Source organism: Truncatella angustata, assembly GCF_020726525.1.
Source record: "Truncatella angustata strain MPI-SDFR-AT-0073 chromosome Unknown BKA67scaffold_9, whole genome shotgun sequence".
NCBI lineage: Eukaryota > Fungi > Ascomycota > Sordariomycetes > Amphisphaeriales > Sporocadaceae > Truncatella > Truncatella angustata.
Genome location: NW_025763389.1, coordinates 2417659 through 2436180, shown reverse-complemented (window position 1 = coordinate 2436180; position 18522 = coordinate 2417659). Strand labels below are relative to the sequence as shown.

General features: G+C 50.9%; 7 protein-coding genes across 7 annotated transcripts; 3 read left to right on the top strand and 4 right to left on the bottom strand.

Annotated features, from left to right (window-relative positions):
* Positions 1 to 616: 616 nt before the first annotated feature.
* Positions 617 to 2460, bottom strand: BKA67DRAFT_582164 (60S ribosomal protein L7). Its single transcript, XM_046103972.1, has 3 exons — positions 2306 to 2460; positions 1590 to 1701; positions 617 to 1405 (listed from the first exon to the last, which is right to left on the bottom strand). Exons 1-3 carry the CDS (start codon positions 2323 to 2325, stop codon positions 779 to 781), a joined length of 759 nt encoding a protein of 252 aa, XP_045953780.1. The 5' UTR covers positions 2326 to 2460; the 3' UTR covers positions 617 to 778.
* Positions 2461 to 2627: 167 nt separating this feature from the next.
* On the top strand, positions 2628 to 3798 carry BKA67DRAFT_582161 (40S ribosomal protein S14). Its single transcript, XM_046103971.1, has 6 exons — positions 2628 to 2764; positions 2822 to 2918; positions 2979 to 3016; positions 3085 to 3143; positions 3199 to 3299; positions 3353 to 3798. The coding sequence occupies exons 1-6, from the start codon at positions 2731 to 2733 to the stop codon at positions 3474 to 3476; spliced, it is 453 nt and encodes a 150-aa protein (XP_045953779.1). The 5' UTR covers positions 2628 to 2730; the 3' UTR covers positions 3477 to 3798.
* A 278-nt stretch (positions 3799 to 4076) lies between these two features.
* Positions 4077 to 8063, bottom strand: BKA67DRAFT_582154 (SNF2 family N-terminal domain-containing protein). The gene has a single exon (XM_046103970.1). It carries the CDS (start codon positions 7708 to 7710, stop codon positions 4117 to 4119), a length of 3594 nt encoding a protein of 1197 aa, XP_045953778.1. The 5' UTR covers positions 7711 to 8063; the 3' UTR covers positions 4077 to 4116.
* Positions 8064 to 9093: 1030 nt separating this feature from the next.
* BKA67DRAFT_430876 (glycoside hydrolase superfamily) lies at positions 9094 to 10609 on the top strand. Its single transcript, XM_046096867.1, has 2 exons — positions 9094 to 9204; positions 9386 to 10609. The coding sequence occupies exon 2, from the start codon at positions 9416 to 9418 to the stop codon at positions 10451 to 10453; it is 1038 nt and encodes a 345-aa protein (XP_045953777.1). The 5' UTR covers positions 9094 to 9204; positions 9386 to 9415; the 3' UTR covers positions 10454 to 10609.
* BKA67DRAFT_430856 (uncharacterized protein) lies at positions 10610 to 12122 on the bottom strand. The gene is made up of 2 exons (XM_046096866.1): positions 11965 to 12122; positions 10610 to 11882 (listed from the first exon to the last, which is right to left on the bottom strand). The coding sequence occupies exon 2, from the start codon at positions 11711 to 11713 to the stop codon at positions 10766 to 10768; it is 948 nt and encodes a 315-aa protein (XP_045953776.1). The 5' UTR covers positions 11714 to 11882; positions 11965 to 12122; the 3' UTR covers positions 10610 to 10765.
* Positions 12123 to 12513: 391 nt separating this feature from the next.
* BKA67DRAFT_430850 (RINT-1 family protein) lies at positions 12514 to 15174 on the top strand. The gene is made up of 3 exons (XM_046096865.1): positions 12514 to 14235; positions 14283 to 14612; positions 14664 to 15174. Exons 1-3 carry the CDS (start codon positions 12625 to 12627, stop codon positions 15078 to 15080), a joined length of 2358 nt encoding a protein of 785 aa, XP_045953775.1. The 5' UTR covers positions 12514 to 12624; the 3' UTR covers positions 15081 to 15174.
* Positions 15121 to 16911, bottom strand: BKA67DRAFT_582143 (mitochondrial carrier domain-containing protein). Its single transcript, XM_046103969.1, has 2 exons — positions 16383 to 16911; positions 15121 to 16079 (listed from the first exon to the last, which is right to left on the bottom strand). The coding sequence occupies exons 1-2, from the start codon at positions 16477 to 16479 to the stop codon at positions 15268 to 15270; spliced, it is 909 nt and encodes a 302-aa protein (XP_045953774.1). The 5' UTR covers positions 16480 to 16911; the 3' UTR covers positions 15121 to 15267.
* Positions 16912 to 18522: the final 1611 nt, after the last annotated feature.

Below are 18522 nucleotides of genomic sequence, written 5' to 3'. Positions count from 1 at the left end.
AGGACCCCTTCACGGACTTGATGACAGCATTGTTCCGGTTGTAAAGACCTTGTTCGAAAATACATTCCTCTTCTGCGATGGATGGCGTATGACAAGTGTCTCGAAGTGGTATCTATCAAAGGGCGGAAATGGTATGACATGCTTAGCTTCGATGAACGGTCTGCAAGGGAATTTAGCTTGTGCGATACTGGGATGAACGATTCCCATTTCTCTAGGATCGAGGCACGATGATGGTAAACCTGTCATCGGGGGAGTGTCTTGTGCACGGTATAATGCGCGGATAGGTCTTCTAGGGTATGTGCGAAAAAACGACGAACATGATTCATGTTAGGAAGAATGAAGGATGACATCTCGCATTCAAGGATCAAGCAATTGGTATCATCTCCTTCGAAAACCTAAATTTAAAGACTTCCAATCGATCTGACCAAGTACTGTCAACACTCACTATCGAACCGTAGCGCAAAGCTGCAGGGTGGCCTGAGAATCATACAGGCAGGTGGTGTGGATGCAAAGTACTTTGGCTTGGCTTGACGAGTGGCAGCTGAGGACTTGAGAGAAGTAAGGTTCTAAGCTTTGTGACGACGAGCAAAGGTCAAGAGAAATTCACGAAAAAAGTAGCAGTCTCGGGGTGGTCATTAAAGTCTCAATTCATTTGGTATAGCATCCGAAGCTTTTATAACGCCGTGCAGCCATGCAGAAACAAGTACCTCATTACCTTAACCCCTAAGAAAAAACATTGCCCAGAATCCCATGTACCAAAGACGAAAAGGTTGAAAACCTAGTTCATCTGGCGGACAAGAGCGTTGATCTTGTCCTCACGGTTGCCAAGATCACCACCCTCGATGAAGTGCTTGAACTTGCGGGTACGGAAACCACCAGTGGGGTTGCTGAGCTTGAAGGGCCAGAGGAAGTTGGCAGCCTGCTTGAAGTTGGGGCCGACGGTGTAGACCTCGTGGATCAGATCCTCCATACAGACGATGCCGTACTTGCCGAGGTTCTCCTCGATGATGGAGTTGTCGGTAAGAGGGATGCGCTGCTTGTTGACCTTTCCGTAACCACGCTTGTAGACGAGCTCCTTGATGGTCTTGAGGTTGGGGTAACCGTAGGCGACCCAGGGCTCGACGATCTTGATCATCTCGGTGGTGGCCTTGGAGACCTTGACGAAGACACCGTTGTTGATCTGGAGCAGACGGAGGAGCTGGAGGATCTTGCGGGGCTTGGGGGCGATCTTGTTGATACCCTTGATACGGACAACGAACAGAAGCTTCTCCTCGGCGGCGACGTGGAAGGAGCCCTCCTGCTTGGCAACGCGGTTGAGGCGGATCTTCTCGCGCTCCTGGTCGCGGTACTCCTTGACGTACTTCTCAGCACGCTGGAAGATAACACCACGCTTGGTCTTGTTGTCCTAGATTGAGAGGAATTAGTTACTGCTTGACACGAATTGGCAGCGAACAGAAATTATTTCTTCTCGACAATCAGACCCGAAAGATGGTTAATTTGCAACAGCATGGACCTTGGTCTAGTCGCAAAAGGTTTTTATGCATCATATCGTCCTCCATAAATAACATGTAACAACAGTAGTGACTAACCTTCTTGCGCTTGTCCGAGGCAGCGGACTTCTCAGCGCGAGCCTTCTCCTGGCTCTTGCGCTTCTTCAAGAGGGTCTCAGGGACCAGGATATCATCCTTGGTAGGGACGGAACTGTGAAGCACTCAGATTAGTACGTGGTACACGAGCCATCACATCACAAAGATGGATGAGCTGAGCGCCGATTGGAGAATTGCCGGCTGAAGTGCGACATTCTCAGCGGTGGCTGACTCGAATATGACTTTGATCAGTGAGATGAGGATAAATGAACGACCAGGAGAGCTTTCACGTCTCGAGGTTGACCAATACCAGACACTCAACCGACAACGCCTCGAACATAGTTCGAGAGTACATGCTCGCCTGTTACAAGGTCGATGGAAGACAATTATGCCTTGACCAAAGCCATTGAGAGCGGCAGATGGATTTAAGAAAGAAAGTCCGAAGACCTTCAATTCCAACACCCCGGGCTACGTCTCTCAACTCCCAGACTGTGTTTCAAGCTGGAGGAATAGAGGGAGAAGCACCAGGAAAGATCGAGCTGGTTTGCATACGTGGCACTCCATGAGACTGCATCACCATGTTCCGTTTCCAGGAACAGAGAGCGGTCAGAATGGAGGAGCCACTGCCATCCAGCCGAGAGGACCACGACAATCTTGCAAGATTCCAGAACGGGGCGGCGACATCATGTTGTGATGAGAAAGAGGGAGAGGCGTCTCACGTGGGCTTGGTAGGGGCCATTTTGTCGAGTTTGGCTGTGATCGTGGGAAGGATCGTTAGTAGGCGTTGATGAGAAAGAATGAGACCAAGCTGGAGAAGAGAAACAAAAATTTCCAGGACGCAAAATTGAGGAAAATGGGCCCAGGTGTTAGTTAGTGGGTGGAGGGGGGAGAGCAAAAAAGGAAGCACGGGCCAGCTCATCGCTCTTTCCTGCAACAATATCCGCCTCTGTTAGGGTTTTGAAAGGGACGCTAGACCTGCTTGGGACAAGAGGGGCCCAGGCTCAAATTGCCCGCCTTCACCGCTTGGAAATTCACACGCCGGAAGCGTCAAAACCATCGCGAACTTTCCTGCGACGAGCCTCTTAACGCCAAATCCAGTCTTCAGTCTCACATCCCTCAGTCAAGACACCGCAAAACAGTCACAATGGCCCCTCCCAAGAAGACCCAAGCTCCCAAGGGTACGACCTCAGTTGAACCGTCCAGCCTCGCGTGAATCCCACTGACAGCCATCCCAGAGAACATCTCCCTCGGCCCCAACGTCCGTGAGGGCGAGTTGGTCTTTGGCGTTGCCCGTATCTTCGCCTCGTTCAACGACACCTTCGTCCACGTCACGTAAGGCGTCCAACCTGTAACCTGTCCTGCATTTTTCACAGTGCTGACCAACCCCATTAGCGATCTCTCCGGTCGTGAGACCATCTGCCGTGTTACTGGTAAGTTCCCTTGCATATCTCTATAGGAAGGAATCATGTAGTTCTCAGAGCTAACCAGGTGACTCTAGGTGGCATGAAGGTCAAGGCCGATCGTGATGAGTCCTCCCCCTACGCTGCCATGTTGGCTGTAAGTAACCATATATGCGAGGAGACGAGATTCGACCGCTGACCAGTTCCCGTAGGCCCAGGACGTTGCTGTGAGATGCAAGGAGGTCGGTATCACTGCCCTCCACGTCAAGATCAGAGCCACCGGTGGTAACGGTACCAAGACCCCTGGCCCTGGGTAAGATTCTACCACATTCTGCAACATCGAGCTTGCGACTGATATGCCTCTAGTGCTCAATCCGCTCTCCGTGCTCTCGCCCGTTCCGGCATGAGAATCGGCCGCATCGAGGATGTTACCCCCACCCCCTCCGACAGCACCCGCAGAAAGGGTGGTCGCCGTGGTCGTCGTCTCTAGACGCATCGCCTACTACTTCTACGACTCTCCGTACCTACATGTGCAGGGTATTTGTGGATTTGTTTGCGATCTGGTCTGGGACAAGAACAACCTAGGAAGGACAGGGAAAATGGATTACGACATTACGAGGGGAACACGGCATCATCTGGGCTTGGAAATGGCTCTTCTTTGAGGCGGCATCTGACAATTACGAGGAGAACGGCAGCATGGTACCATGCCAGCCTGGTCTCCGTAGGCTTAGTCTACTGAAATGATAAGACAAATGAAGATGGACTCGTCAAAGAGTCCATTCGTTGTCAACACGATGATTGCATTTCCCTCGCACACTGTGGACTCTAAATTGCCAAGTGGTGAACTTCGAACTCTTGTGACTGATTGCATTGTGAGATGTTGCATGTAACAATATGTGACCACAGCAATACAGCCCAGTGAAATTCGTTCGACCCTTGATGGTCGTGTCGAGGATATCTTCCATTTTACGTAACCTATGATGGCTATTTCCTTTACGCCGTTGGCCACGCTTGCAGTTCGTTCACTCATGGTATATCTCAAAGCCCATCCGTAAAACTCCGCGCAAGAAACCCAATAGGGAACACATTCGGGGGGGGGGGGGACAATGCTTTCGTTACTGTGCCACCACTCAAGCACCCTTCAGACCCCAGAGGGCTCGCATGGCGCTTCCCTTCTTCTCCATCTTCGCTACACGATTCAGCGCACTCTTGAAGTCGTTGCTCTGCTGTGTGGTCTGACAGTATTGGTTGAAATGATCCACCAACAGCTTCGTGGGGACCTGACCACCGTGTCGACGGATGAAGTCGGGAATCATGCGCTCGAAATCACGCATTCCCATCCTCGCTGCTGGTGCTGGTGCTGCCGCCGTGGGCGTTCCGCCACGAGCAGATGACGCGCCGCTAGACGAGCGACCGGGCGAGGCGGTGACGGGCACCGTGAGACCCTGGCGGTCCCGGATGCCGGCTAGGATGGACGCAGAGCCGGGACCGCCACGGCCGCGACGGACGTTGGACGGTGGGCCGGAGCCAGGGCGGCCACCCTCGCCGACTTCACCCGTCCACGTCACCGTGCCGATCGGTATGTTTCTGGCCCGCTCGCCAGCACGTCGGAGAGACGCGGCCGCTTCGGCAGCGACGGCATTGGCTGCTTGCTGCAGCATGGCGCGGTTGGCCTGCGGTTTTTTCCTGCCGTTCACGATCTCCTCGTGCTCCAGGGCCTCCTGCACGCCGGAACGCGCGAAGATACCTTCCATGATGCGCGCCTCCTCGTTAGCTGGCGTCTGTTCTTCATCGCCTCCCTGGTAGTTCTCCAGGCTGGCAACGCCCTCGATGGCGGTGAGATCATCCGCGCCCGTAGCTGGTGACGAAGCCGTGTTCGTATCAGTCGGAGCAACATTACCGTTTGCTGCGGAGACAGAAAGGCCAGCCTGGCTACCAGAAGAGGCAGCACCAAATTTGACTTCGGAGCCCTGGAACAGTCTGCCCGTCTGTGTCTGATCGTCGTTGGCATCACCCAATGTGAATAGATCATACAAGTCGTGGACTGCAAAGGTGGTCCGCTGCTTCGGGTCCTTGAGGACCTTGTTGCTGAGAAATTGCTTGAAAATCTGACGATGGTAGATCTTCTCCTCAATGGTACCGGCGGTCATGAGTCGGTAGATAACTACCTCCTTCTTCTGTCCTAGACGCCAGGCTCTTTCACGAGCTTGAACATCAGTTGAAGGGTTCCAGTCAGGGTCGAAGATGATGACACGATTAGCACCTGTGAGGTTCACACCTAGACCACCAACCTTTGTTGTAAGAAGGAATACGTCTATTTCAGGAGTATTGTTGAATTGGTCGACAAGAGCTTGTCGTTCCTTGATGGGAGTCTTGCCATCCATTCGTAGATATGTCAGGTCGTCTCGATTCTTCACGAACTCCTCCAGTATATCTAGCATCTGCACACCTTGTGAGAAGAGAAGTGTCTTATGACCGTACTTCTTCCACATTGGCAGAAGAGCCTTGACTACTTGCATCTTGCCAGATCTTTTCGGGTCGCCCCACTTATAGCTGACTCTGTGTCTGAGTGTCGGATCGGTAAGATCAGGATGGTTGCAAATCTTACGGAGGTAGTCAATGCCGTACAGAGATTGCCTTGTGCGCTTGAAGATGGCCTGCATTTCATCAGATCTCAGAAATAATTCATAGGCATCTCGTTGCTGCTTCGTCAGCTTGCAGAATAAGACCTGCTCGCTCTTTTCGGGCAGATCAGCGGCGACATCTACCTTGAGACGCTGCAGCAAATAAGGACTGATGGTATCCTTCAGCGTTTCAGCACACCTCTGAGCAGTCATGATCTGCAGATTAGATGCGTTCGCATATCCACCGATTCTGATCGGGATTTCGAATTGATTACGAAACTCCACAAGAGTACCCAAACGCATAGGGAAGATGAAGTCGAACAGTGACCATAGCTCGAGCAGGTTGTTCTGCATAGGTGTGCCAGAGAGGATGATGCGATTAGGCGTCTGTAATTCCTTGCAGTAGATCGTGATAGCAGTGTTCGGGTTTCGAATCTTGTGGCCTTCGTCGAGAACGGCATAGTCCCAGTGAACAGGAACCAAAATGTCACCATAAGTTTGCACGCCGGCGTATGTAGTGACTAATACATGACCCTGCTCCACAACACGCTTGACGATTTTCTTTGCGGATGCGCTTGACGTTTTGTTAGCTTGATATCGGTCGTCGTCCCAACCTAGATCGTTTTCCACCATGCGGTCTTCATTACCAACATTGACCATGCCGCTGCCGGAAGAGTGGAGAATGGAGACGCGCATGGGAGGCCACCAACGGTGGAACTCATTCACCCATTGTGTGATGATGGTAGCTGGGGCGACAATGATTACAGGACCATGAAGTTGCTTGCTGTAGTGAAGTGCCGCGATGAATGAGATGACCTGAACAGTCTTGCCAAGACCCATCTCATCACCTACAATACCACCAACCTTTTGGTTCCAGAGCTCTGCAAGCCATTGGACGCCAGTCTTCTGATAGTCGAAAAGTGAGGGAAATATATCACCAGGCAGCTTCAGACCATACTCTAAAGTATGATCTGGTTCCGTAGGATGAGGTTTGTACCATTCCAACTCCCCGTCGTCATCAATCTGCTCCGCATTGTCACCAGTAACGATTTGCTCTTGGCGCCGGGCATTACTCCGCCGATGACACCAGTCTGCGAGGCGATCTTGATAGGCATTCTCATTACCATCGTCGATCTTTGCAGGATTGACCTTCGAGTCTTCGACGAACTTGTTTGCTTTCGAGGATTTCTTGTGCGGTAGTTCAGTAAGATCAAAGTCATCCTCAGAGTCTTCATCATCATCATCCACGATGAAATCAGCCTCGGCCTTGCGAGAAGCTGCGGGTTGATATTCATCTGAAGAATCACCGCTAGGCTCGACTCGACGCTTCTTACTGCCTCGAGGACGTAAGGAAAATTCTGACTGAGCGACAGTGGACGTAGTATGCACATCTTCGGCGTCAGCAAAACCAGGTGCGCGAAGATTTCGGTGAGAACGGGGCCCATGTGTTGCAGCCTCCTCAAGGTCCTCGGCAATAGCTTCGTCCTCTGCATCGACAAGAGCACTTGCCAGTTCTCCCTCGACACCGGCAGGTCGAGGTCCACCTATGTTGGCAAATGGGGTAATCTTGCCCGTTCTAATCAAAAATTCGCGATGAGTCTCGTTGGGTAGCTTTTTGTTGCCACCTTGGACCAGATCAGTACCGTCACTCTGGGATTGGTGTCGTTGCTCAATGCGAGCATGAAAATCAGCGATGTCTTTCGATGCAAGTTCTATCTCCGCATCGAGGTGCGCAAGTTCTTGACGTATTTTCGTCTTGACCTCGGGCCTGCCGATAGCCTTTCGAAACTTTTCCTGCTGTGCTTTCTTCTGCGACTCGAACTTTCTGATATTCGCTTCAACACGTTCAATGCGCTTCTGGTCTTTCTCATCTTCGGCATCAATGAGAGCTAGATTTGCCTGATAGGTGATGTCTCGTTCTAAATCATCTTGGTCCCGCACATTTGCAGTGAGCCCACGAAGTGCGGCCTGCTCGTCAAGGACATCAACGTCGCCATCGTCGGTTTCAGGTACAGATGCAGACGCAGGCGCAACTGCTTGCTCAGCAATCAAGTCAGAACGATCTGTGCTTGGAGGTGACCCAGTTGTGACACCATCCATAGCGTCGTGAGTGTTGTCCAGTTGGTTTGGTGTGGAACTTTGATCTCTATTGCTGGCTGTATATGCCAAGATTGTGATGTAATAAGTTGGCGACGGCGCGTTGACTTGCAAAAAGAAGGTTAATCAGATCCATGGAACTGAACTGGATAAGGTGACAGAATTTAGGAACGCAAACTAAGAAATTCAAGAACAGAACGAAGCAGAACAGAGCGAAACAGGTATCTATTGTCGGGGCACTACGCGTCAATCAGTGATTAAGCCAACAAATTTCGAACATCTCACGTGTTGCGACTTGAGACCGAAATTTCTTTATCATGAGGCTCTTTGTGACGACCTGCTGCCTACATGCTGCGATGACGCATAGAATACTTTCTGAGGGCCCACTGTCTCACCAGAAGTGGACTTTACCTAAGCAACCGCGCCGAAGTGAACTCGCAGCTGTCCACCACATTAAGCCAGCTGGCTGGAAGGGCTTAGGCTTGTTTGCTTGCTATTACCGGGCAGAACAGTAAAGCTAGATGATGTTGGCAGCACTTATTTACATATTGGCTCTCAAACACGACTTTCATTGTAGAGTACGGTATCAAAACGCAGCATTAATATCCGGCCTGCTAATCCTCCCGGTTCCAGGTGTCGCCTTGCTGAACTGCTTGTTAGACGCCTTAAGACCCAAGCAGCACCAAGCTTTATTTCTCGGAGACCATTTACCAGCCCCAATGGATCCCGTCTAAATTTAGACATCTTGTGGTGGACCACTCAATAGAGAACGCGCTTACAATCCGACTTAAATTAGGGAAAGGAAACTCAAATGACTGCCATTGCCGTGGTTGAAATGAGCAATTCATCATATTTCACACTGCCTGTGTACATGTTTTCAGCGATATTGGTGACTTGCCGATCACTACCAGATTATGCAGGTCGAAAAGAAGCCATTGAATCTGGGGTAGACTTGCAGATGCAAGCGGATCTCCGTCTTGGGCCAATGATTCACACTCGGCGTGATTGACCATGTTTCCATGAATTAGGCTTTGAAACCCCTTCCGACTGGATACTTGTATTGCAACGTTTCGTTCGCGGCGCTGAGCCGGCATCGCTGCTACCTCAGCCCATACATATTCACATGGTATGACCACGGGGATGCTGACATGTATCTGCCCCCGGACGCAAGACTGCAGGCACCGTATACAAAGCCAAGTAATCCTAGCTTTCTGGGAACAAACAGCAGGGAATACACCTCCTGAGTTTTCAACTGGGGATTTTCATGGCAGGGCGTAGCTGCTTATTCGCTCTTACGAACGGGGCGCTTGGGCTTAGAGCGGACTGTCTCCACTGATCCTTCGAAATAGTGCACAACGCATGCGAGTGCTGCTTGCTGTCATGGATGGCACAACCACAATGACATTCACGCTCCGGCTCGACAACCAAAAGCCCGGCCGCATTCCACAAGTCAAGCTAGTTCGTCTCATAAACATGCTGATTTACCAAGACTAGTAAGTAAGTCTGATTCACAACCTGATCAACTACTGGGGCTAGTCGACTGGGTTCACCATCCTACGGTCCGTTCATTGTTTCTAGACATAGGTATGTAACGGCAGAGATCGCCAAGTATGATTGAGGTACCTTCACCATATCTCTTCGTTTATTTAATCCTGTACAGGCACTCATTTCTTGCAAGAGTTTTGGACCCCAGCCAGGTATCTCAAAGATGAAGCTATCTTGTAGTGCCACGACCTTGCTGGTCAAACTTTTCCCCTTCCTCCTGCCTATCACATGTGAGGCGGCATCGGACAACCACCGTGTAGTGATCTATTATCAGACAACCAACTTCAACAGCTCGGCAGACAGCCACATATCACTGCTACCCCTGGTGGAGAGCGCACCCATCGCGGTAACTCATGTTCTCGTCTCCGCACTTCACTTGGACGACACGGACGGAATCCATCTAAACGACTTTCCGCCGAACAACACGAGATTTGACGCTGTGTGGAGCGATGTCGCAACTCTACAGAGCCAAGGCGTCACCGTGATGGGCATGCTCGGCGGTGCCGCGGCGGGTTCGTTCACGCGCCTGGACGGCGACGACGAGCAGTTTGAGAAGTACTACGGCCCGCTCAAGGAGACGATCGGGACGTACAACCTGCAGGGTCTCGACCTCGACGTGGAGGAGGACATGTCGCTCAGCGGCATTGTCCGGCTCATCGACCGCTTGAACTCGGACTTCGGTGACGACTTTGTCATCACGCTCGCGCCTGTGGCTTCGGCGCTGCAGGAAGGTGGCGGTAACCTCAGCGGGTTCAGCTACACGGATCTCGAGGCACAGCGCGGTGGCGAGATCGACTTCTACAACGCGCAGTTCTACTCTGGCTTCGGAAGTGCGAGCTCTACCTCAGATTACCAAGATATCGTCGACTCCGGGTTCCCCGCGGACAAAGTTGTCTTGGGCCTGCTGACGAACAGTGCCAACGGCAACGGGTTTGTGGCACTCGCCACCTCGGGGGGTGTCATTGAGGATCTTGTTACAGAGTACCCCGAGTTTGGTGGTGTTGCTGGTTGGGAGTACTTCAATAGCTTGCCTGGTGGCACATCTGCACCTGAGGAGTGGGCAGCTTGGGCAGCCGAGCACCAGGCTGCTGCCAACACGGTAGACACATCGAGCGCCAAGTTCAAGGCCACAAGAGCTGCGCACGATACTTGGCATGTTGTCAGGCGGTGGTCCAGACAGACTTGGAGGTGGTTGAAGTAGATTTAATTTTCATTCCCCTAGCGGCAGACAAGCAAGCATGTATGCGAAGACTGGCTCACTCGTCAAGTTGGTGCCAGCGGGGCTGTTCAACCCAGTATTATATGAGCAAGGAACTGTATAATACCCTGATCCGGTGGTGGCTGAGTAGTACCCAGTAGTGATGCAGTAGTAATTTTCAACGGCGATCTGGAAATATTGAATAGAAATCAAATCATAGAACATGCAATGAGACGGGTTGTTACGTACTATTTCTGCCGCAAGATTTGGGTATCATATATTAAACTACGGAATCGGCACGTTCATATCGTGTCATTATGCGGCAGTAGATGCGGCCTGCTCGGCTTTGCGCTTTTCTCGTTCTGCTTGTGCAGTTTTCAACCTCTCCTTGATGGAGGCCCAGTCGCTCTTTGGCGCTGTCGATGTCGTCGCAGTGGTGGCAGGGGTAGTGAACGAAAACACCTTCTTTGTGTCAGCCTGTGGTTCTGTTGTGGTAGTTATGGGGTTCTTGATAGGTGTTTCTTGAGCCTGTGGTCCTGGGACGATTGGTGGCACTTGTTCGCCACCCTTTCGTGCCGCCTTATCAGCCTTCCTCGCGGCCTTTGCCGCCTTCTTCTCCTGCGCCTCTCGGATTCTCTTCTGAAGTGCTGCAATCTCTGGGTCGTCCTCATCGTTCTGGACTGATGGCGAAGCTGGAACGGGGGGAGTCTGTTGATGCAGTTTCGGCTGAGGTTGCCTTGCTGATACTGATTCCATTGATTCCTGGTGTGGCTTGTTCAAGCGCTCCCTTTCCTCGGCTGCAGCCAACTCGCGCTTGCGCATCTCCATACGGCGGGCTCCCTGTTCGTACAAACTCTGGCGTTCTGCGGCGTTGATGCCGCTATTCTCCTCTCTCCGCTGCCTCTTTGGGTCCTCGCCCCTCTCCCTGGCCTCGAGGTCGTCGATGGCGGCCTGTCTCTTCGCATTCATGGTCTTCCTACGCTCCTGCTCTCTGAGGGTCGCGCTACGGGCTGCATCGTAGGCGTCTCTGGCTGGCTTGTCCATGAGGACATCGCGGCCGCGCTCGAGGAGCTGCCATTTCTCTGGGTCGAACTTGTCGCCGAGCTTGTCGGGGTGGTATTTGATGGAGACTTTTCGGTAGGCGCGCTTTACTTCGTTCGCATCTGTTGCTTTGAGGGAGTCGATGTCTAGTAGTTGGTACAGATCGATGTTCTTGCTGGAGTAATCCTTGGCAAAGGCGAGGAGCTCTTGCGCGTCGGCCATGTTTGCTGCGAAAATCTACAGGATTTCAAGGGTGACAAAGCAGGCGATGGGCATTAAAGCTCGGTGGGCTGAAAGTGGTTGCTGCTTAGTTTCCCCAGTTGTATGAGATTGGCTGTCGCGTTCATGCGATTGCCTAGGTTGGGTTAGAAGCTGGAGTGTGTGCAGACTGCTGAGCATTGGTTAGGCATATGCATCTATTTGCTCGTGAGATTATCGGAAATACAAGAAAAGTGACCCTTGGGAAAACCTACCGCTTCAGACCCCACTCTCAGTTTGTTTGTTAGAGGCACCAACATTAACCAATCACCACTATAAAATGCATTTGCTTTACAGGCACTAGGTTGGCTATGCAGGAAACCTGAATATTCCTTGCAAATCATAACTTATGTATAAATGTTCCATGTTGCCTCCCTGTGCTACGCTTAATGACCATTGAAACTGTGATTGCCACTGTGGGGGATCCCAGTCATCTCACATGTGTCAATTAACTATTTCGCAGGCTTGCAAAAGTAGCAGAAGGTGGTTTTGCATCATCCGGCACACCTATTTTCGTATAAATTACCAGATGTTCTCACCTCGCGTAAATAGAATAAGTGTTTACATATGTGTACATATACAATGTTCATTCATGTTTCACGTTCACGAAGGAGCGACAGCCATATATATGCATCTAACGGTGTATACATAAGGTATCAAATTGAAGCCCACCCCCCACTTCACTAAGGTTTTACATCATGCCACGAACGCCGCTTCAGTTAGCTGCCGCAAGCGAGTTCGCCGTAGTCCAGCAGGTTAGTAGTAATAACAATAATAGTAAACAAGCTTCTATTGCAACAGTCCCAATCAACCCAGTCTTTTGTACCTGCACAACCACCAACTTAGTTTCAAGAACAAGCTACTGATCGCCGTGTATGGCGTCTCTCACTTTAACCCGCGCTCAGTCCATGGAGCCTGACATACGCCTGGAAGACTACCTTGACGACAAGCTGCAATCCACCACCGACCTCGACAATCTGGACAGCCTGTTGGCAAGCGTAGAGGAACAACGCAGCCAGCTCCAGTCTCAACTTGACGATGCCACGCAAGAGCTCGAGGAGGTGCGCCGCTCCGCCGAGGATCGCCAAGGTGGTCTTGCAAGACAGATCGAGGACTTCCAACAGTTACAACACAGCATCGACGTACGCCTGCAGATCGTCGCAGCATCCGACGCCCCTGACGAGGCAATCCGGCGGCTCGAGCCTCCTATGAGACAGCTGAAAAAGGTTGAGCTTGCCTATCAATATGTCTCTCTACTGCAGGACGTGGAAAACATGAGGTCCGAGGCGAGGTTGCATCTGCCCAGTAGCCCGAAAGCGGCTTTGGAACCCTATACTAGATTGAAGCAACTTTCTATCCGACTCCGAGAACTACAAGGTCCTGCTGATGAGGCTGCTGGGCATCTGGTCACCTATGTCGAAGCGATCACGGAGAGTCTATGGGATGAGATGAAGAAGACCATGTCCGAGGAGATGGAGGCCGTGCTAAGAAAGCGCAACTGGCCGCAAGGGGTCGATGTTCAAGCCGAGATGGATGCCGAATGGCTTCAGTGCTTTGAAAAACTTGTTGACCTACAGACTCCTGAGATTCTGTACTCAGAAGGCATTGTGAGCTTGCTTCCGATCGACGTCATGGTTAAGCCCTTTGTGCAGTGGTTTCGATTCCAGTTCATGGGCGACACTCCGACAAGCACGCCACAAGCATTCGGGAATTTCTGCGTGCCTGGCTTCTTACAATTGGTTGAGAAGTGGGAGGACTTCTTCCGTGAAAACCTGGGCCACCTCTTGAAACCGCGCTTTGATGGAACGAAGGCGGCTGGCCAGGCTGTATATGTTGACCCTGCCTGTGCACTCATCACTTCTCTCATGCCCATCATGAGGCAGAAGGTTGATGCCGTGGTCCAGTACGGTTTGAAAAACCCTCAGTACTTCAGCAGTCTTATGGACCAGCTGATGACCTTTGACGAGACAATTCGAACAAGATTCGATTATGGTGGAGGCAATGCGCCAGAAGGGTGGCCTGGCCTGACTTCTGAAGTTCTGGACAAGCACTTCCGAGATTGGTTGCAAGCCGAGAAAGATTTTGCCTTGGAGCGCTTTCATACTATTCTGAATGCCCCGGATGCTCGACAGATTGACTACGACTATAGCGGAAAGGGCAAAATGAAGCCCACATACGGCGCCGTCCGTGTCATGGATTTGTTAAAGTCGGTGACAGCCCAGTACAAACGAATTCAGAGACTACCACACAAAGTTCGCTTCTTGATTGACATACAGCAAGAGATACTGGACTCTTACCATGCCCGACTCGTTGACTCCTTGGAAGCATATGCTACCTTGACATCCAACATTGCTCGAACTCTGCAGGGGGTCTCAAAAGACCAACTGGCAGCCCTTGAGGGCACGGGTGCCTTTGAGACACTATGCAAAGTGTTGGGAAGTTCTGATCATGTCATAAACACATTAAAGGCATGGGGGAATGAAGAAGTAAGTTCCTTCCTTGCCAAGCGGCTTATATGAGCTAATTGTGATAGTTCTTCATGCTGTTGTGGGAAGAGCTCAAAAACCGTGTAAGACAGGTGGATGATCAGGATAATGTCGTCGGCGGCATGAGCTACAACCACGTCAAGGATCATACTTCTTCTGAGATCGACTCTGATGATCTTGGAACTATCTTCGACGAGACCATCAAGTTCTACAGCAAGCGTCGGGATCGCGCGCAGGCTTTCCTAATAGACGCTTTGACTGAGTCACACAACACTGCTTTCCGCCCCTATCTGTCCGCGGCGCAATGGTCTATCGTCAATGGCGAATCAGACTCGTCGCTACTCAGTGTCACTGCAGAGCTTGATGAACCTCTCCGGGTAGGCCAGAATAATCTCGAAGTGTTCGCGCAATTGCTGACAACTTGACAGATTCTCAAACGAAATCTCAATTTCCTAGAGCTAGCTCTAAGTACCATCGTATACCGCAAGGTGTGGCGTGATGTACTGGAGCGCCTCCAGGATCACATATGGTCGAACGTCCTGCTCCGCCATAGCTTTACCACTTTGGGTGCGAACCAATTCGTCAAAGACCTTCAGGCTATCTTCTCTTTGGTCGATCGACACATCCCGGACGGCTCGATAGCAATGACACAGCTGCAGGAGGGTGCTCAACTCTTGAGTCTTCCGCTGGAGGCCGACGACGGTCTCACACTTAAGGAGGCGAGCGACCGGATCTTCACTGACAATGCAGAGGCAAGGAAGGTGCTCGAGGAACTGGGCATTGAGACCCTGGAGCCTGGCAATGCGAGACGTATCTTGCAGAGCAGGGTAGAGAACAGCGTATAGCGATTCTCATCACAGAGCCTAATGAAAGATGAAACCAAGTGCCATTTTGATTCTATTTGTAGAAAGTAAAAGTCCGTTTTCCGGCGAACTTTTCCAGTGAACGCCATGTAGATGCTGCATAGCAGTTTTTTTTTAAACTATATTTGTCCACCTCTCCGCACATCCCAACAACTCGTAACTCTGCCGTCTAGCTGATAGCGCGCAGCGTCAACTCGACAGTCGCAAAAGTGCCGGCACTCACAGGCATAGCCCTGAGCAAGGTAGGGCCGATACCCTTCCAGAAACCCCTCATACCCTCCGCTTTCCAAGTTTGACCAAAGCAGTCCCGCATGCTCTTGTACTTTTGCGTACTTCCGAAACCGTCCGTCTGCATCTTGCTCTTGATGACATCGAAGGGGTACGACCCCAACCACAGCGCCTCACCAGCCAGCCCACCGTAGAACGCGACCATATAGGGCGGGATCTCCTTGCGCTCCATCTTGTTCCTGGCGGCGTGCGCATTCATCATGTACTCGAAGGCCAGGAACCAGACGCCGTAGGCCTGCGCCTCGCGGATCACCGTCACGGCCTCGCCGCGGTACAGACCCCGCAGCACGCCCTGGTGGGCGCTGAGCTTGCGCACGCAGTCCAGAGGCCCGCTGTACAGACGCGCGGCGCCGTGCGGCTGCGTCTGGAGGCGGATGCGCACGTGCTCGATCGGGCCCGAGATGACGCTGTTCGCCACGCCGGCAAACGCACCCGCGTAGTAGTACTGCAGGTAGCTCAGGTCCTTGCCGGGCCGGCCGGCCGCCGCGTTCCGCTCCTCGAAGTATCGCTTCGCGAAGCCGAAGCCGCCGAACTGCACCGACACGCAGGCGCCGATCCCCAGCAGGGGCGTCAGCGTGCCCTTGTAGAAGGCGAGCGGTCCCTCCTTGGTCCAGATGGCCTTTGCGGCATCTGCGGCTCCGCTGTACTGTGTGCTTGTTTGCAAACGCACTTTGATAATGTCGAAAGGTTGGCCTAGAGAGTTGTTAGTCTTACTGCTCGAGTAAATTTCATGGTGACGACAGAAATCCAGCACCACTATTCAAGACGGCCTTCCATACAGCCCGAAATGACGATGCAACAATGCCCTGTACCGTTCATGCAATGGAGTCGCTAACTTTGAGGCAAGAACAGCGTTGTGATCCTTTTCTTTAGCTTCTCCTGAATTTCTCAACCCAGCAAGAGATGTTACGCTGAGGTTATCGGTTCTGACATTGTTGTGCTACATAGTTGTACACCACCGCCATCACTAACAACTGATGAAGAACAATCACTTACCAATCAAGACCTGCGCAACACCACCAACAGCACCAGAGAACAGGTCCTTCCAGACAGCGCCCTGGTGGGCCAACACATCCTCAGCAGCGTCCGCCATCCTGCCCGCGCTCTCCTTAGCTGATCGGTGGGATTGATCTGTCAAGCTGTGCTTACGAAAAAGAAAAAAAAGGAAAAACACGATAGTGAAAATTGGCGCTCTCGAGGATCAGGTGTTTCGAGACAGGAGTCCCAGTTGCTGTCCTGTGGAATGTGTCGCTGATGTGAGTGTCACCGCCGACGTACGGAGAAGGCGCTATGGTGTTTATCTTATCAAGCCCGTTTGGAAATAAACGAATTTTAGTGGAGCAAATGCAACAGCAAGCACAAATGACGTGCTTTTGTTTGGTCTAAACCAGGTTAGCGGGAATGAATATACGACAAGGACGCTTCAATTGTTGCAAAGCTCGTGTCAAGCATATAATTATTCAACATTTGGGTGAAAGTAACATGCCCTCCGTCTAACTATGCTCGGCTCGCAAGTGGCGTTTTGGCACGATTAATTGCTTTGCAACTCTCAAAATTGATTTTTTGTTACTTGGCTTTCCGGGAAAGTGTCCGCGATGAGCGGAGCCGATCTCCGGTCAGCTGACAAGCTACGAGTCGGGCAAAGCCAAGCAGTATTAGACATACAAATTAGTCGTCCACTTGGCGCTGCCAATCTCGTAAATTTTCTTCAATGATCAAAGAAATCACTGATGTGTAGTAAATGTTTTGTAGTAACTCCATAGCATATAAGGAGTAATCTAGCGTTGCCACCTTGTTCACTCTTGGGCAGCTTTATGCAACTGCTTTATCTTCCGTCCGTGGTTATAGGCATGTATCTCGACAGCGACGCCTCCATGTCACACCTTCACACTCTCATCTCGGCCTCGACGCTTCGTTTGGTATTAAATCTGATCGGCGACCATATCATCACGCGCTAACTCAAAATCAAGCCTAGTGGAGTTCGCGATGCTCTGATTTTTCAAGTTTTATATGAGATCATACGGTTCAGTTTAGCCTCCTAGTAAGCATTTCTCGATGCGCCTTGCAGCTCAAGTGCAATCGAATGGTATGGTGCCGCAAAAGAGGCGGGTTGATCCAACAGTCTTTCGGAAGGGATCATCGTCCTATCAATGATGCCAAGGGATTTGTTGATTATCACTCCCAATTCATGTCCAGAGAGTATCGTGATTGTTATATGTAATTGACTATTTGGTAAAACTTCCCAATGGTCCGTCCAACGCAGTATACGGCATGTTTCAAAATATTTTCAACAATGGAAGGTTAGAATGTGTTTTTAGTCAATAGAAATACGTGCGAGATGTGCGCTTACAAAGTTAAGACCACCTGCTACTGAGTTGTGTATGTGCCGAGAGCATAGTCACACGAGTTCGATTTTGGATATATCACATTTTCAATACTTGGAGCTGTTTCTATGAGCGTCTCATCTAGAATGATAGATTGAGCGCGATCGAGGCTGTGTGCTAACCACCATTAATTGTTTCTTCCAAACTGGATCATATCTTTATACTGTCTTCAAGTTGTTTCACCATGGCCCCACAATCCTTGATATAGAATTCTGGTTATATTTTATTTTTATTGCTAATTCCTGACTGTAGCCCTCTTTCTCGGCTTATTATTGCTTTGTGCCCAAAGACAATAGCGCTGTGTGTGTACATGCTAAACCGTCCAAGGAGAACTCACATACTCTCCTAGCGCAATTGAACCAACAGCTCGTCGATGTACAGGTAAACAATGATAGGAGATGTGATAGTCCTGAAAAATACTAGGTTTTGCACGTTCGTTGCAATGCTCTGCTGTGTTCTCCCCTAAAGCTTTCATGTGCTATATTGCGAGCACTAGTTGGATTTTGAGATGGAGATAGATAGTATAACTCAGCCTCAATTCTGAAGAGTCATACTCTTTCATATGGTTCTCAGCTCAAGTAACCAAGGAAGTTGTGACGGCCAAGCCCACTATTGAGATAATTTGGAGTGTGCTCTACTCAGTTAACTTATACTTCTCGGGCCACGTAGGTTAGTAATAGACCAGGACTCGACAACGCACTGTGTATATTCGATAAGCTTTTTCTGGCCGGAATGCATAAGTTATTGGTCCA

Excerpts from the sequence above, each read along its gene's own strand:
- BKA67DRAFT_582143 (XM_046103969.1), bottom strand. The coding sequence starts at position 16,479 with ATGGCGGACGCTGCTGAGGATGTGTTGGCCCACCAGGGCGCTGTCTGG. Across the intron at positions 16,080-16,382 it reads TGTTGCGCAGGTCTTGATTG|GCCAACCTTTCGACATTATC; the intron begins GTAAGTGATTGT and ends ACAACTCTCTAG.
- BKA67DRAFT_430856 (XM_046096866.1), bottom strand. The coding sequence starts at position 11,713 with ATGGCCGACGCGCAAGAGCTCCTCGCCTTTGCCAAGGATTACTCCAGC.
- BKA67DRAFT_582154 (XM_046103970.1), bottom strand. The coding sequence starts at position 7,710 with ATGGATGGTGTCACAACTGGGTCACCTCCAAGCACAGATCGTTCTGAC.
- BKA67DRAFT_582161 (XM_046103971.1), top strand. The coding sequence starts at position 2,731 with ATGGCCCCTCCCAAGAAGACCCAAGCTCCCAAGG. Across the intron at positions 3,144-3,198 it reads CCTACGCTGCCATGTTGGCT|GCCCAGGACGTTGCTGTGAG; the intron begins GTAAGTAACCAT and ends CAGTTCCCGTAG. Across the intron at positions 3,300-3,352 it reads ACCAAGACCCCTGGCCCTGG|TGCTCAATCCGCTCTCCGTG; the intron begins GTAAGATTCTAC and ends ATATGCCTCTAG.
- BKA67DRAFT_430850 (XM_046096865.1), top strand. The coding sequence starts at position 12,625 with ATGGCGTCTCTCACTTTAACCCGCGCTCAGTCCATGGAGCCTGACATA. Across the intron at positions 14,236-14,282 it reads AGGCATGGGGGAATGAAGAA|TTCTTCATGCTGTTGTGGGA; the intron begins GTAAGTTCCTTC and ends TAATTGTGATAG. Across the intron at positions 14,613-14,663 it reads AGCTTGATGAACCTCTCCGG|ATTCTCAAACGAAATCTCAA; the intron begins GTAGGCCAGAAT and ends ACAACTTGACAG.
- BKA67DRAFT_430876 (XM_046096867.1), top strand. The coding sequence starts at position 9,416 with ATGAAGCTATCTTGTAGTGCCACGACCTTGCTGGTCAAACTTTTCCCC.
- BKA67DRAFT_582164 (XM_046103972.1), bottom strand. The coding sequence starts at position 2,325 with ATGGCCCCTACCAAGCCCAC. Across the intron at positions 1,702-2,305 it reads ATGGCCCCTACCAAGCCCAC|TTCCGTCCCTACCAAGGATG; the intron begins GTGAGACGCCTC and ends AGTGCTTCACAG. Across the intron at positions 1,406-1,589 it reads CCTCGGACAAGCGCAAGAAG|GACAACAAGACCAAGCGTGG; the intron begins GTTAGTCACTAC and ends CTCTCAATCTAG.